Source organism: Anabrus simplex, chromosome 2, assembly GCF_040414725.1.
Source record: "Anabrus simplex isolate iqAnaSimp1 chromosome 2, ASM4041472v1, whole genome shotgun sequence".
NCBI lineage: Eukaryota > Metazoa > Arthropoda > Insecta > Orthoptera > Tettigoniidae > Anabrus > Anabrus simplex.
This window is the reverse complement of record NC_090266.1, coordinates 512,947,311-512,964,028: the sequence shown is the minus strand read 5'-3', so window position 1 is coordinate 512,964,028 and position 16,718 is coordinate 512,947,311. Positions and strand designations below refer to the sequence as shown.

The 16,718-nt window shown below is 38.4% G+C and overlaps 1 protein-coding gene across 4 annotated transcripts in view; it reads left to right on the top strand.

Annotated features, from left to right (window-relative positions):
* Cirl (Calcium-independent receptor for alpha-latrotoxin) overlaps nt 1-16,718 on the top strand; it is a 666,667-nt gene that overhangs the window by 485,252 nt on the left and 164,697 nt on the right. For all 4 annotated transcript variants that reach the window (XM_067140878.2, XM_067140879.2, XM_067140881.2 and 1 more), the window contains exon 9: nt 3,050-3,215. In XM_067140878.2, the coding sequence (XP_066996979.1) occupies nt 3,050-3,215 (166 nt within the window). The remainder of the gene's footprint in view (nt 1-3,049; nt 3,216-16,718) is intronic.

Sequence of the window (16,718 nt, the reverse complement as noted above, 5' to 3'; positions counted from 1 at the left end):
GAAACTGAACCAAGATGAAAGTTTGTGACTACATAGAACTGCAATGGGTACATACGTACAGTATTTTGAATGCTGTATGTACACGGATTATTTTGCAGAACTCTCATGTGTATCTAGTTACTCTAGTTAGCTTTCCTTTCAGGGAGAGTTTGCATCTTTTCTTCTTAGGCCGTCTCTTTTATCTTTTTGAGTGGCACCTTGCTTTCGGTTACCAATTTTCTCTCAAAGTTCTCCAGTGACTAAAGTTGCCCTTCACTGGAGGTTCTCTTCAACAAGACTTCCTGATAGCTTCTTTAAAAAATTCTCGTCATTTCATCTCCCCTTCAGTGTTGGTTGTGAAAATTATGAACGCATTAATATATGCCATGTTCAACATGGAAAAGAAAACAGCAAGGGACCTCTGTTTTGTGTTCTTGGCAACATTGTAGGATTCGCTCAGTTTTTCATTTGTACTAACGTCTCCTTTCGTTTGGTTGTAAAATGTAACCCTCTCAGGTTTCTGCTTATCTTCCTGTTTCAGGATCGATAGCATCATCATAATGGAGATTGGATATCGTTCCTACATTTCTATTCACTTTAGGGACATAAAAAACAAGCGTTGCTTCTTTCCTGAAAGCAAACAAACTTGTAAGGGGCGTACTCTTTTTATCATTTTCAGTTCACATGGAATTTGAGCTTTATTTCTCTTAATTGTACCTACAAATGAACTCTTTTTTCTCAGTCAATTCCTTAACCAAGTCGTCATCAGAAAACCAGTTATCACAGGCCACATTTCTTCCGGTCTTGATGATAGGAGATGCCAATCTCTTCACTACATCACTTGGCTTGTTACTGACTGAAAAAGGGCCTTCTTGTTGTGTTCCAGCATTAAATTTCCATATTATATGCGTAGAAAATTTTGGCATCCACCATCACATAATTTTTAATCCCAGATTTTCTTGGTTTATTTGGAATGTACTGAATAAAATTGCACCTTCCTCGAGATCTTTCCAGTTTTTTGTTAATTGTTACATTTTCACCAAGTGAGTAACACTTCTGACAGTTCACAACAAATTATTCAAAAACGTTTCCCACTGGTGACAAATGATGTTTTCTTTCGCTCTTCTCTTGTATCGATATTATCAAATAGAATGCATCTCATAAGAAATTGAAATCTCTTTAGACTAATCACTCGTCGGAAGTCATCCATTTTCCAAAATTCCAGGACGTTGAGGTGAATGGCATAATAAACCCCAGCTAAATAGAGCATGCAGAATAAGACTTTCATTTCAATAGCATCACTTTCTCGAGTATCATGTGGCCGAGAATAATGACTATGGAATGCACATGCTTGCCAGTGTGTTCTACAATGCTTTGCATCATAGAAGGAGAAAATAGACATGCCCATACGCCAAGGATACTCGTGATATGTTTGACTGGCCCAATGACCCCTGGTAGATGGAGGTGTATGTTATGTTTTGAGCATTTTCTTTTTTTTAGTGGTGTTTTCCACCAGTCCAAAGAGGCTACGACTTGTTATTTTTCTTGCGGATGGCTTTTATACACTTTACTATCATGGTTTTTGTCATCAGTCTCACTGGATTCCCCACTCTGTTCCGTTTCCGATTTCTCTTCCCTTTCCGAGATATGCTATTCTTTATCCATGTCACTGCGATCTAAGAAATCTTCTTAATCACTTTCGTCATCCATTTATGCATTCATGGCAGCTTCCACATCCTGAGGATTGCTAAGATTGAAAATTCTGTTTTTGTTCGACATATTATCTGAGAAAGAACAAAAAACTCTGTTAAGGGTCATGTATTTGTGTAGCCTACAACATATGGCTATTTTCAAAACTACTATGAAATGAGCGAAACATATAAATATATTGCAATACTTGTGATATTAGAATTGGAATAATGCTAAGTTTGAATTAAATAGACTAAAGCAGAAAAGCGTGCCAGAATGGTCACGTGTATCTGCCATACATGGTTAAGGTTACAGAGGCAACAGTCTGTTCACTGCACAGTTGAACGAATAACCGTAGCTCACCATATATGCTGCATAGGGCCAAAAATGGTCAAATTTATTAATTATGCTGCATACACGCATCTGTCGGATGGTTAAGAACCCATGCAGGTAGATTCAAGACATATCTTGAAATAGCCAGTTCATCTCAGTACATCAAGAGAAGTCTTTCAACTAAGAAGTAATTAGAACTGAACTGTAAGGGGCTTCTCCCCTTGTAACAAATGCAAAATGACCAGGCATAAAATGCATCAGCTTTTCAGTACGGTACCCATTGCTGGAGACAGCTACGTCAAAATTTGCCCATGACTATACTGTAGTAAATTGAAGAAATAGTAGGTACAGTACTTCTATTTTTGTGCTGTGAAGACAGAACTTTACTGACCATCTCTCTCAGAAAATGGTACTCCTTTACTTATTTCTACTCATTTGCAATATTGACTACAGTTACATTTATTTTTTAGGTTTGTGCTGTAGAATTAAAACTGTGATCTGAAGTAATTTCTTAATTCAGTTTTACGATACATATTTTCATGCTTTTCCTGAAATTTATTGAAATTTCCCTTCTGCTTTTCACTTGTTTAAGTGTTTGTTGTTCTTGTGTTTGATGAAGATCTGGTGTCTTTCTTGTGTGTGATGAATCTGGTCCAACTTAAAATTCTTAACAAATGAATTATGATGGATAAAAATTATCTCATTTGTATATTTTCATCCCAATTCATGGGTTATGAAAGTTATGCTCGATGGAATATTTAATATTTGTGTACATTGAATATTCCTTTCATGTAGTAGGTATTTATCGTAATTGGGAGAATGTGGATGAAATATTTTGTGATTTTTTTTGCGTGACTTGCATTTTGATATTTGATTTTTATTGTAATACTTCTCACAGTTGTAATGAGACTATGTAGTTAAACGTGCCTTTCATATAATTGCCATTGTTTGATACAGTTATTCTGAAAAGTTTAGACTGTCATTTGTTAACAATTCAAGTGTACTGTTGTTCTATAAAATTCTTAAATTTGCTTATTTTCTTTTGCAGTCTGACCGTACTACCATCCATAAAAATCTGTGTGTGTGTCTGCTTGTAGCTGAGATCCTATTTTTGGCAGGCATTGGTCAGACCGAAAGTAAGGTGGTGTGCGGCCTTGTAGCTGGATTGTTGCATTTCTTCTTCCTTTGTGCGTTTGCATGGATGTTCCTTGAAGGTATGGTGTAGATTCTAATGTTGCTGTTGCCTTTGGTTAATAGAGATCATCTTAGTGTATAAAATACTTGTATATTTGATGGATTTTATTTAGGGACTATCTGTACTTTTCAAAATTGTTCCTGGTGGTTTTGATTGCTTTAAGAATTCAGTCCCTGATATTTTGTAAGTGTATACAATAAAGTTTCTCAAGTCAACGTAACTAATTGACTAACTAAAATATGTTGATAGATCGGGGTAAAGAAAAACATGTCCATTACACTTACTTATTTTATATTTTCAGTGAAATTGTTTTCCTGTGAAAAAGCCAGTTTAATAATTTGGTAGTTTTGTGCCACTTATACAAAGCGTACCAAATGACATTCTCCTGGTGATCTCCATTGAATAGGTTGGTGCAAAAGTTGTAAAATTAGTAAGATTGGTGACAGAAATCAAGAAACCTACCGCTGTATTGAACAACTGTTCTTTGAAGTAGACTGTCCATCTTTGAAGCTGATGCAGTATATCACCAGTCTGTATTTGAAAGAATGTGAAAAATGTAATGAAACCTGAAGTAATTTTGATACCCAACTGAAGAACTTGCTAGGATTAGCTTACCCTCGTTGATTAAACATTTTGTTGTGATTAATGGAAAATAGTGACATATCTCACAAGAGATGACCATTCATAATCATTTTGGATATATTAATTTGTCTTTTTAAATTAATATGGCATTGTTTATGCTTTGAAGGTATGTAAATTCACTATTCTAATTCAGAGCACTTACTAGAGTCTGCAGTGTCTAGGTGGAAAGAGGAAAAGTATAAAAAATAAAATAGAAAAAACACATACATGCATGTGCTTGATGACCGAAAGACAAATATTTGTACCCATTCTTCTCATACAGGGTGGCGCACAAATAGTTGACACATTTAAAAAGCAAATATACAATACAACGTACGTACTATGTTGTTAAAATTTCGCGCACACCTTCCCTGTTTTATGGAAATAACTCTAGAGGTGACACTGCTGCTTTGTCTCCAAATGCCTGCGTTCCAGTGAGCTTTCCGCCATGGCCGACCACGTCCAACTCTCCATTCAGCAGCGCGCCAAACCAGTTATATTTTATTGCGAATCAAAAAGTGTTACAGTGACACAAAGGAAATTTTGAGTTGTATTTCAGACTAGGTGGGCACGAGCAAGGAACACCGTCCTTCGCTTATACAGTAACTTTGAAGATCAAGGCAGTGTGAAGGAAGAAAAGCGACAACGTGCATCAGCAGTTCGGTCTCCTGAAAACATCGCTGCGCTGAGGGTCGGTATGCAGCACAGCCCACACAAGTCAACACGGGGAGCTTCGAGAGAAAGTGGAATATCGCGCCATTCAAGAATGTTACACGGTGACCTTCAATTGTACCTGTACAAAATGACTGTACTACACAAGCTAACAGATCTTCTCAGGCAGAAGAGTTCGCAGTACGCGTTATGGACTCAAGATAAAGATGAAGTACTGTTCAAAAGTTTGTTTTCTAATGAAGCATATTTTCATCTCAACTGGGCAGTAAATAAACAAAATGTGCGGTTTTGGGCTACAGAAAAACCAGACATTATTCACGAAAAAACGATGTTTGGGGAAAAAGTGTGTCTATGTGTAGGTCTGTCAAGACATGGGTTAATTGAACCATTTTTTCATCAGTCAGACAGTTATTGCACAGCGATAGAAGGACATGCTGGGAAATGAATTCATGCCTCAAATACTTGCTATCCCTATTCATACGCAGTGGTTGGTGCAAGATGGTGCAACACCTCACACAGCTAACGATGTTCTTAATTTTTTGAGGGGAGTGTTTGGTGATAGTGCAATGTCTGATCGTTACCCTCAGTACAACGATAATGGCGGATTCTTCTGGCCTCCTTAAAGCCCACATTTAAATCCTTGTGATTTCTTTTAATCGGGCTATTTGAAGAAAAACCTCTTCGCTTCAAGACCTCAAGGCCACATGAAAAAGCGTGCTCGGATCGTGCAACTCTGCAGTGAAATTCATGAAGACCTCTGCCGTGAAGTCATCAGAAACACGCTTACTGGTCTCGAAGAGGTTGTCCGCTGCAGTGGAGACTACATTGAACATGTGATATAGTGAAATGTATTTCCAGGGTCCAAGATGCCTATGTCTAAAATTTCATTAGTATTCTGTGAAAAATAAAGCTGTTATTCTAAAATTAAATGTGTCAACTATTCGTGCGCCACCCTGTATAACCATGCTGTTGTGTAGGGATCGTTCAGTATTGTGTGGATGCTGGCTGTCCGAATGTAGGTAGGCGTATTGTGGAGTGTTGATGGGCTTGATGAGAATGGAGTTTTCCATGGGTCAGTTGCAGAGGGAGTGGTCAGTGTCCAGGAGGGAGATGCTGTTGATGGATATGTACTGCATAAAGTAAATCATGTTAAAAGGGTTGAGGGAAAGAAAGAAAGAAAGAAAGAAAGAAAGAAAGAAAGAAAGAAAGAAAGCTTGTCGTGGTGTAGCCCTACACACACGTAAGGAAAATATACTCTTGGAAGTTCATAGATGATTAAGAGCTGTAAGGTCTTCCCAGTAATTTGTCATATGACAGTGTCATATACAGACACAGCTGGTTTCAGACTCTGTAGATGTTACCTACAGGTATACGAGCAAGATCAAAAGATGAATTTTATCATTCATTCAGAACTCATAACTGCATTATAAAGAAATATTCCATAGTGTTTGTTCATTCACACACACACTTTCTCTCTCTCTCTCTCTTTTTTTATTTTTATCCATTGCCTTGGAAATATAGTCTTTCTATATGATGATTTAAGAAAATCTAAATTGTTATGAATTTTTGTGTCATGGGGTAGGGTGACTCATTTAGTTCATCACTGAATGGCCAAAGCAATTCAAAGGTGTGAACCATTTGCCCTTATAAATGTCATATGCGAGCAAGGACAACAATATATGCTCTTTCGTCAGCCAGCACACTTGTTAGGTAGAAATAAAATGAAAAATAAAAGCAGTTGTCTTAACAACTGGCAAGGACTATAAATGCCTAAGAGAAAAATTCATAGATTGCATCTACTCCATAAAAATAAATGTTTGCTTTTGTTTTCTTGTAATTTGAGTACTTACCATTAGTTGAATAAGAACCTAAGTGATTATTTGGCAAATGCTTTTCTACTTGTTCAGGTACTTCAACGCTTAGATTCTTCAATACTGACTTACAGCATAAGTAGTGACTGACAGTTTTTCAAGTACTCTCTTATTTCAGTTGAATAAAAATGAGTATGGTCTTAAATAAGTAAGAAATTAAAGATATTCAAGGTAGCTAAAGGACAGGGGGATAGCCAAGGGGGTTTAATGGGGGTTAGAACCCCCATGGAACTTTTACAAACGATAATATACAGAAATTGACAATAAACAAGTGAAAGTCAACACGTTGGGTTGGCTTTCTTGAACATTCACAGAGACATAATTGTAAAACCTTCAGAACTCTTGAATTTCTTTTCTAAGAAGCTCAGAAAGTAGTATTTTAGATTGTAATCTGAACATACCATTCACTGTAAAACTGTAGACTCGTTGGCTGACTGGTCAGCATACTGGCCTTCAGTTCAGAGAGTTCCAGGTTCGATTCCCGGCCGGGTCAGGGATTTGAACCTTCATTGGTTAATTCAAGTGGCTCGGGGGCTGGGTGCTTGTGCTGTCCCCAACATCCCTGCACCTCACACACCACACATAAGACTATCCTCCACCACAACAACACGGAGTTACCTACACATGGCAAATGCCGCCCACCCTCATCGGAGGGTCTGCCTTACAAGGGCTGCACATGGTTAGACATAGCCACATGAAATTGTACTGTAAAACTGTTGACCTTGATCATATTGATCTTGTGTATTTTAATGTTTTTGTAGTGTACTGGTACTGCAATCTGAATATTATCATATTTCACTTGTATCATTATTATGACACTCATGCATGCACGTACCACACGCACAAGCACCTTCTTTATGTCCTATAAACATCTGTAATTATACCCCCCCCCCCCCATCGGTCGGTCCTGGCTACGTTACTGCTAAAGGGGATACTTGTTTGTTCGTATCTCACTTTATACGTGGCAGGACTCGTGAATGTACAGGACGGAAGATCCAGCATATATCAAGCATGCCTGTCCACTTGCCTCTGGCTCGATGGTTATGACATGCTTCCGAGGGGAGTGACGGGAAGAAAGCCTGGTGCTCCTTGAAGATTAGGGGATGTATTATCCCCATATCACCGCCAAAATCTGGTGATGTAATCCTGTAATTCTCTCAGGTATGTCTTAGGGGTTAAATTTGATTGTCCGGGAAACTTCCTAGGCCTATTGTCACTAGTCATAATTATATTGATAATAGGTGTTGAGAAACTTAAAACGGTCCACCTTTTCAATACAAAAATGTTATATTTATTTATAACATGTATTTGCACTTGGAACTAGTTTCGACGCTGTGTTTGCGTCATCATCAGCCAAAATGTGGGAAATAGGCAAGATGTAGGCATTTATATTACACAAGGCGTTACATTAAACAATACACATCTTATAAGGAGATAAAAACAGGGACGAATATAGAAACAAATGAATCGTTGAGAAAACAAAAGTTATACATATTAAAAATAACCTTAACCACATATCTTGCAGTGCGAAAGTGTTCTTCTTGAATGATTCCTGAATATATATATATATATATATATAAAAAAATAAAAAAAAAACACACGCGCACACATTTCTTGAGAGCCAGCAGGCAGGACAAAGTAAAGTGAAGCCTTTCTTCTGAGAAGAGTTCCTCATTTTTTCTATGTTCCGACTAACTAATGAAGTCTCCCTTGAGTTCCTGATAAACATACACAACAGGAAGTTCTCCTTCACTCTCAACAATAGCTCTAAAGACCAACGGTAAAATTTTTATTTTAAATATTGTGCAGAGACGTGAAAGCATGATTTTGACCATGATATAACTCCTTCATATAACCCAGTTTTTTAATACAAGGTGTTGCATTAAATAATACACATCTTACGAGGAGATAAAAACAGGGACGAATGTAGAAACACATGCATCGTTGAGAAGGCAAGTTATACATATTAAAAATAAGCTTAACCACATAACTTGCAGTGCGAAAATATTTGCCTTGAATGATTCCTGAATACAAAACGCGCGCGCACACACTTCTAAAGAGCCAGCAGGCAGGAAAAGTAAGGTGAAACCTTAAGAGTTCTTCTGAGAAGAGATCATCATTCTTTCTATGATCTGACTAACTAATGAAGTCTCCCTTGAGTTCCTGATAAACATACACAACAGGAAATTAAACAATACACATCTTACAAGGAGATGAAAACAGGGAAAGTTATACATATTAAAAATAACCTTAACCACACATCTTGAAGTGCGAAAATATTCGTCTTGAATGATTCATGAATACAAAACACACGCGCACACATTTCTGAAGAGCCAGCAGGCAGGAAAAAGTAATGTGAAACCTTAAGAGTTCTTCTGAGAAGAGTTCATCATTTTTTATGTTCCGACTAACTAATGAAGTCTCCCTTGAGTTCTTGATAAACATGCACAGCAGGAAATCCTCCTTCACTTTCAACAATAGCTATAAAGACCACGGTAAATTTCATTTTTAAATATTGTGCAGAGACGTGAAAGCATGATCTTGAATATAATATAACTCCTTCATTTAATCCAATTTTTTACACAAGGTGTTACATTAAACAATACACATCTTACGAGGAGATAAAAGCAGGGACGAATGTAGAAACAAATGCATCGTTGAGAAAGCCAAAATTTTACATATTAAAAATAAGTTTAACCACACAACTTGCAGTGCGAAAATATTTGCCTTGAATGATTCCTGAATACAAGACGCACGCGCACATATTTCTAAAGAGCCAGCAGGTAGGAAAAAGTAAGGTGAAACCTTAAGAGTTCTTCTGAGAAGAGTTCATCATTCTTTCTATGTTCCGACTAATTAATGAAGTCTCCCTTGAGTTCCTGATAAACATACACAACAGGAAATTCTCCTTAACTCTCAACAATAGCTATAAAAGACCAACGGTAAATTGTATTTTAAATACTGTGCAGAGATATGGAAGCATGATCTTGAACATGATATAACTTCTTCATTTAACCACCTTTGAAAGTTTCTCTCTATATTACATAGCTTCATTAACACACCATTCTGTAGATGCACAAAATAATCTTGTAATCTTCACAGGTCCGGTATTCAGCTCGACAAGAATATAAAATAGGTATTAAGGAATCTTTGTTGAGAGTGTGGAGGTTTACTGTGCCAGTATTTGTGGTCTATTGTTGCAGCGTTACGTGTAGGGTGGGGGCAGGTTTCTATGATGTTTATTGCGGGACATGAGGCGGTAAAGCTATGGCGCGAGATGAAGAGGAACAGAGCGTGTTGGATAGTTTAGGTCTGGGCAGTGGTCGTTGAAAGACAGATCTGTTTTTCAGATTATGCATAATACTTTGTCACGCCACACACTTTCACCACATCACACTCCATACTTCCCTACCTTCCACTCCTCCTCCCCTCTCCCCTCCTAATCCTAATCCAACCCTGTAAGTTTCCTTTATCTGTTGAAGTCGTTGGCATCTTGAAGACCAGTCTTGGTTGTTATAGATAAACATTTCTCAACCACTATTCGCATAGCTGTAAACAAAGTTAAGTCCACATTTCTTTTCACTACATATTATTTTTCTGATCTCGAAGTTAACTCGATAGGATTTAAATCCAGGTTATGGGGGGGGTAATCTTAGAATGAAGTGGCCAGTTTCAGCAAGAAGAATATCAATTTTATATGTATAAAAATCAGGTTTCCTGGAGGGAATCAGAGAATATAGCTCTGGTTTGTACATTTTGGGGTCAGCCAGATTGTAAGTCAGTCAATCATATCTGCTTTCTTTTGTAAGAGGAATTTGGTGTGGGGTTCAATCAAAATCAATCACTATTGATCTGCATTTAGGGCAGTCGCCCGGTGGCAGATTCCCTATCTGTTGTTTTCCTAGCCTTTTCTTAAATCATTGCAAAGAAATTGAAAATTTAATGAACATCTCCCTTGGTAAGTTATTCCAATCCCTAACTCACCTTCCTATAAACGAATATTTGCCCCAATTTGTCCTCTTGAATTCCAGCTTTATCTTCATATTGTGATCTTTCCTACTTTTAAAGACACCACTCAAACTTATTTGTCTACTGATGCCATTCCACGCCATCTCTCCACTGAGTGCTCGGAGCATACCACTTATATATCAAGAATACTACAGGAATATTTATTGAACCACCTATTCAATACATTCCACAATTTATGTGGTTAGATTTTTACATGGTACTACAGAGTTCTAAGGTACATGTTTCACCCTTTGTTTAATGGGCATCATCAGCCTAACTCAATCTTAAAACATATTTGTGGGGCCTACCTATTCCTCCTCTGCGAACCATGTGACCTTGCCGCGGTGGGGAGGCTTGCGTGTCCCAATGATGCAGATAGCCGACCCGCAGGTGCAACCATATCGGATGGGTATCTGTTGAGAGACCAGACTAACGAATGGTTCATCGAAAGGGGGGTAGCAGCCTTTCGGTAGTTGCAAGGGCGGCAGTCTAGATGATTGACTGATACGGCCTTGTAATAATACTCAACATGGCTTAGCTGTGTTGATACTGCTACACGGCTGAAAGCAACGGGAAACTACAGCCGTAACCACCTCCCGAGGACATGCAGCTCTCTCTGTATGAATGATGTACTGATGATGGCTTCCTCCCGGGTAAAATATTCCGGAGGTAAACTAGTCCCCCATTCGGATCTCCGGGTGGGGACTACACGAGAGGGGGCGATCATCAGGAAGATGGATACTGACATTCTGCGAGTCGGAGCGTGGAATGTTAGAAGTTTGAATCGTTGTGGTAGGTTAGAGAATCTGAAAAGGGAGATGGATAGGCTAAAGTTAGATGTAGTTGGTATAAGTGAAGTACGTTGGCAGGAAGAACAGGATTTTTGGTCAGGCGACTACCGAATTATCAACACGAAATCAAACAGGGGTAATGCAGGAGTTGGTTTAATAATGAATAAGAAAATAGGGCAGCGGATAAGCTACTACGACCAGCATAGTGAAAGAATTATTGTCGCCAAGATAGACACCAAACCAATGCCCACCACAATAGTGCAGGTCTATATGCCTACTAGTTCAGCGGATGATGAAGAAATTGAAAGAATATATGAGGAGATAGAAGATTTAATACAATATGTCAAAGGTGACGAGAATCTAATTGTGATGGGAGACTGGAACGCAGTGGTAGGCCAAGGAAGAGAAGGTAGCACAGTAGGAGAATTTGGATTGGGACAAAGGAACGAAAGAGGAAGTCGGCTGGTTGAATTCTGCACTGACCATAATTTAGTCCTCGCCAATACTTGGTTCAAACACCACAAACGACGGCTGTATACGTGGACGAGACCTGGAGACACTGGAAGGTATCAAATAGACTTCATTATGATTAGGCAGAGATTCAGAAACCAGGTGTTGGATTGCAAAACTTTCCCAGGAGCAGACGTGGACTCTGACCACAACTTGTTGGTCATGAAATGCCATCTGAAATTGAAGAAATTGAAGAAAGGAAAGAATGCAAAAAGATGGGATCTAGACAAGTTGAAAGAAAAGAGTGTGATGGATTGTTTCAAGGAACATGTTGCACAAGGACTAAATGAAAAGGCCGAAGGAAACACAGTAGAGGAAGAGTGGAGAGTCATGAAAAATGAAGTCAGTAGGGCTGCTGAAGAAATGTTAGGAAGGAAGAAAAGATCAACTAAGAATCAGTGGATAACTCAGGAGATACTAGACCTGATTGATGAACGACGAAAATACAAGAATGCTAGAAATGAAGAGGGCAGAAAAGAATACAGGCGATTAAAGAATGAAGTGGATAGAAAGTGCAAGGTAGCTAAGGAAGAATGGCTGAAGGAGAAGTGCAAGGATGTCGAAGGCTGTATGGCCCTGGGAAAGGTAGATGCTGCATACAGGAAAATCAAGGAAACCTTTGGAGAAAGGAAATCTAGCTGCATGAATATTAAGAGCTCAGATGGAAAGCCACTTCTAGGGAAAGAAGACAAAGCAGAAAGATGGCAGAAGCATATCCAACAGTTGTATCAAGGTAACGATGTAGATAATTTCGTTTTGGAACATGAAGAGGCTGTTGATGCTGATGAAATGGGAGACCCAATTTTGAGGTCAGAGTTTGACAGAGCTGTGAGTGACCTAAATAGGAACAAGGCACCTGGAATTGATGATATTCCCACTGAATTACTGACTGCCTTAGGAGAAACCAGCATGGTAAGGTTATTTCATTTAGTGTGCAAGATGTATAAGACTGGAGAAGTCCCATCCGATTTTCAGCAGAATGTTGTTATACCTATTCCCAAGAAAGCCGGTGCTGACAGGTGTGAAAACTACTGCACTATTAGTTTAGTATCTCATGCCTGCAAAATTTTAACACGTATTATTTACAGAAGAATGGAAAAAACAAGTTGAAGCTGAGTTGGGGGAAGATCAATTTGGCTTCAGAAGAAATGTAGGAACACGTGAAGCAATCCTGACTTTACGTCTGATCTTAGAGGATCGAATCAAGAAGGACAAGCCCACGTACATGGCATTCGTAGATCTAGAAAAGGCATTCGATAATGTGGATTGGATCAGGCTATTTATGATTCTGAAGATGATAGGGATCAGATACCGAGAACGAAGAATTATCTACAACCTGTATAAAAATCAGTCTGCAGTGATAAGAATCGAGGGCTTTGAAAAAGAAGCAGCAATCCAGAAAGGAGTGAGGCAAGGCTGCAGTTTGTCCCCTCTCCTTTTCAATGTTTACATAGAACAGGCAGTAAAGGAAATCAAAGAGAAATTTGGAAAGGGAATCACAGTCCAAGGAGAGGAAATCAAAACCTTGAGATTTGCCAATGATATTGTTATTTTATCTGAGACTGCAGAAGATCTCGAAGTTGCTGAATGGTATGGATGAAGTCTTAGGTAAGGAGTACAAGATGAAAATAAATAAGTCCAAAACAAAAGTAATGGAGTGCAGTCGAACGAAGGCAGGTGATGTAGGGAATATTAGATTAGGAAACGAAGTCTTAAAGGAAGTAGATGAATATTGTTATTTGGGTAGTAAAATAACCAACGATGGCAGAAGTAAGGAGGACATAAAATGCAGACTAGCACAAGCAAGGAAGAGCTTTCTTAAGAAAAGAAATTTGCTCACTTCAAACATTGATATCGGAATTAGAAAGATGTTTTTGAAGACTTTTGTGTGGAGCGTGGCATTGTATGGAAGTGAAACATGGACGATAACTAGCTCAGAAAGAAAGAGAATAGAAGCTTTTGAAATGTGGTGTTACAGAAGAATGCTGAAGGTGAGATGGATAGATCGAATCACGAATGAAGAGATACTGAATCGAATTGGTGAGAGGAGATCGATTTGGCTAAATTTGACGAGAAGAAGAGATAGAATGATAGGACACATCTTAAGACACCCAGGACTTGTTCAGTTGGTTTTTGAAGGAAGTGTAGGTGGCAAGAACGGTAGGGGTAGACCAAGGTATGAATATGACAAACAGATTAGAGCAGATGTAGGATGCAATAGCTACGTAGAAATGAAAAGGTTAGCACAGGATAGGGTGGCATGGAGGGCTGCATCAAACCAGTCTATGGACTGATGACTCAAACAACAACACACCTATTCTTACAATGTGATATTAGATTATTAGTGTTGTAACACTGTGGTGTCTTAAAACTAGCAATACGTAACATCTAAACACATAAACAGACACTGAATTTGTTTAAAAGTATTGATAAATCTTCTTTCTGTTTCTTCTTTATCTGTTTACACTCCAGGGTCGGTTTTTCCCTCAGACTCGGCGAGGGATTCCACCTCTACTGCCTCAAGGGCAGTGTCCTGGAGCTCCCGACTCTGGGTCGGCGATACAACTGGGAAGGATGACCAGTACCTCGCCCAGGCGGCCTCACCTGCTATGCTGAACAGGGTTCTTGCGGGGAATGGGATGATTAGAAGAGGGAAGAAGGAAGGAAGCCTCCGTGGCCTTAAGTTAGGTACCATCCCGGCATTTGCCTGGAGGAGAAGTGGGGAAACCATGGAAAACCACTTCCAGCATGGCTGAGGTGGGAATCGAACCCACCTGTATTCAGTTGACCTCCCGAGACTGAGTGGACCCCGTTCCAGCCCTCGTACCACTTTTCAAATTTCGTGGCTGGGTTGAGTGGCTCTGACGGTTAAGGCGCTGGCCTTCTAACCTCAACTTGGCAGGTTCGATCCTGGCTCAGTCCGGTGGTATTTGAAGGTGCTCAAATACGACAGCCTCGTGTCGGTAGATTTACTGGCACGTAAAAGGACTCCTGCGGGACTAAATTCTAGCACCTCGGTGTCTCCAAAGACCGTAAAAGTAGTTAGTGGGACGTAAAACAAATAACATTATTATTATTATTATTATTATTATTATTATTATTATTATTATTATTATTATTATTATTATTATTATTACAAATTTCGTGGCAGAGCCGGGAATCAAACCCGGGCCTCCGGGGGTGACAGCTAATCACACTAACCACTACTCCTCAGAGGCAGAGTATTGATAAATAACAATCTAAAATAATCACTTACTATTAAAAACATATGTGTCTGAAACTAAAATGGATCTTCTTCGTTTTATAGACTGTTAAACTTACGTGACTTTCAGTACTCGAAGTTCAAATTATCTGAGGGAACATTCGACCTGCAAACAAAATAACACTTTTGTAAACTGAGAAATCAATGTCTGTTGTATTGACACGTCCTGTTTTATAATGATGGGTAAATACAACAGACATTGGTCTCTCACTTTACAAATGTGTTAGTTTGCTCAGATATTTTGAACTTCGAGTACTGAAGGCCAAATAAGTTTAACAGTCTATAAGATGAAGAAGATCCATTTTAGTTTCAGACACATGCTTTTAAGACAGACTAAGTGATAATTTTAGATTGTTATTTAAACAAATTCAGTATCTGTTTATGTTTTTAGATGTTATGTATTGCTAGTTTTAAGACACCACAGTGTTACAACACTAATAGTGTAATATCACATTGTAAGAATAGATAGGCCCTACAAATAATTGTTCTAAGATTGAGTTAGGCTGATGTTGCCCATTGAACAAAGGGCGAAACATGTACCTTAGAACTCTGTAGTACCATGTAAAAATCTACCCACATAAATTGTGGAATGTATTGAATAGGTGGTTCAATAAATATTCCTATAATATTCTTGATATAAAGTCACTTTCAGTACGGAACAATTATGAGAATAATAACTTGTAACATACCAATTAGTTGTGCAGCTCGTCTTCCCAGCCCAAACTTTGCGACATGTTTTTAATGCTACTCTTTTGTCGGAAATCACCAAGAACAAATCGAGCTACTTTTCTTTGGATTTTTTACAGTTCTTGAATCAAGTAATCCTGGTGAGGGTCCCATACACAGGAACCATACTCGACGGTGTTCTCCCCAGAAATTTTCGTCATCCGAGTGGGGAAAATGAAAATGAACAAATTTCAATTTTTTTCCCTCAGGGAAACTGTATTATCAGACAGGTAAACTTAACTGCAAAATTGAATTATTTTAGTGTTATTATGGCGAACAAGACATGCCAGAATATTTGGTGGTTGTAGTGTTCTACTGCTCGTGCATAATCATGTTAACAGTGGAGCTTACCACTCTGTTTCTATGGAGTGCTATACGGATTTGTGACATGTGGAATCGTGTGCTCACATGCGATTCCACACTGATACAAGAACCGTTCGCACACACTATGTAATAGTCAACCAAAACATTTAAACTCCAGTGCAATTGTTGCAATCATGCTGACAGTATTGAAGATTTATCATTTATGTAAACAGTTTTACAGTATTTAAATTTTGATTTGGAACAGCAAATTACTCAAATATGTATTAACAATATGTAACTATCACATATCTAGGTTTTGTGTTAGCCGACAGTCTATGAAAATGGTGCAGTCCCAGTAAAATGGTCCTCGGGAGAACACTGCTCTATTTAGGGTCTTACCAGAGACTTATATGCCCTCTCCTTTACATCCTTACTACAACTTCTAAATACCCTCATAACCATGTGCAGAGGTCTGTACCCTTTATTTACAATCATATTTATGTGATTACCCCACTCACATAATTTGAATATTGAGTATCTTTAAGACAGATTTAGGAGGAAGGTTGGGTATTAATTTATTTTTTAGTCACTTCCTGTAATTCTTAAAGAATGATATTAGTTTAATATCCGTATAGATGACTTTACAGTTCCTTAAATTTGGATGTCTCCACCTAATCAATACTATGTATGATACTGAATATATGTACTGTATTTACATTAAAAAATACATTATAATTACAGTATTAGTTTCAATACTA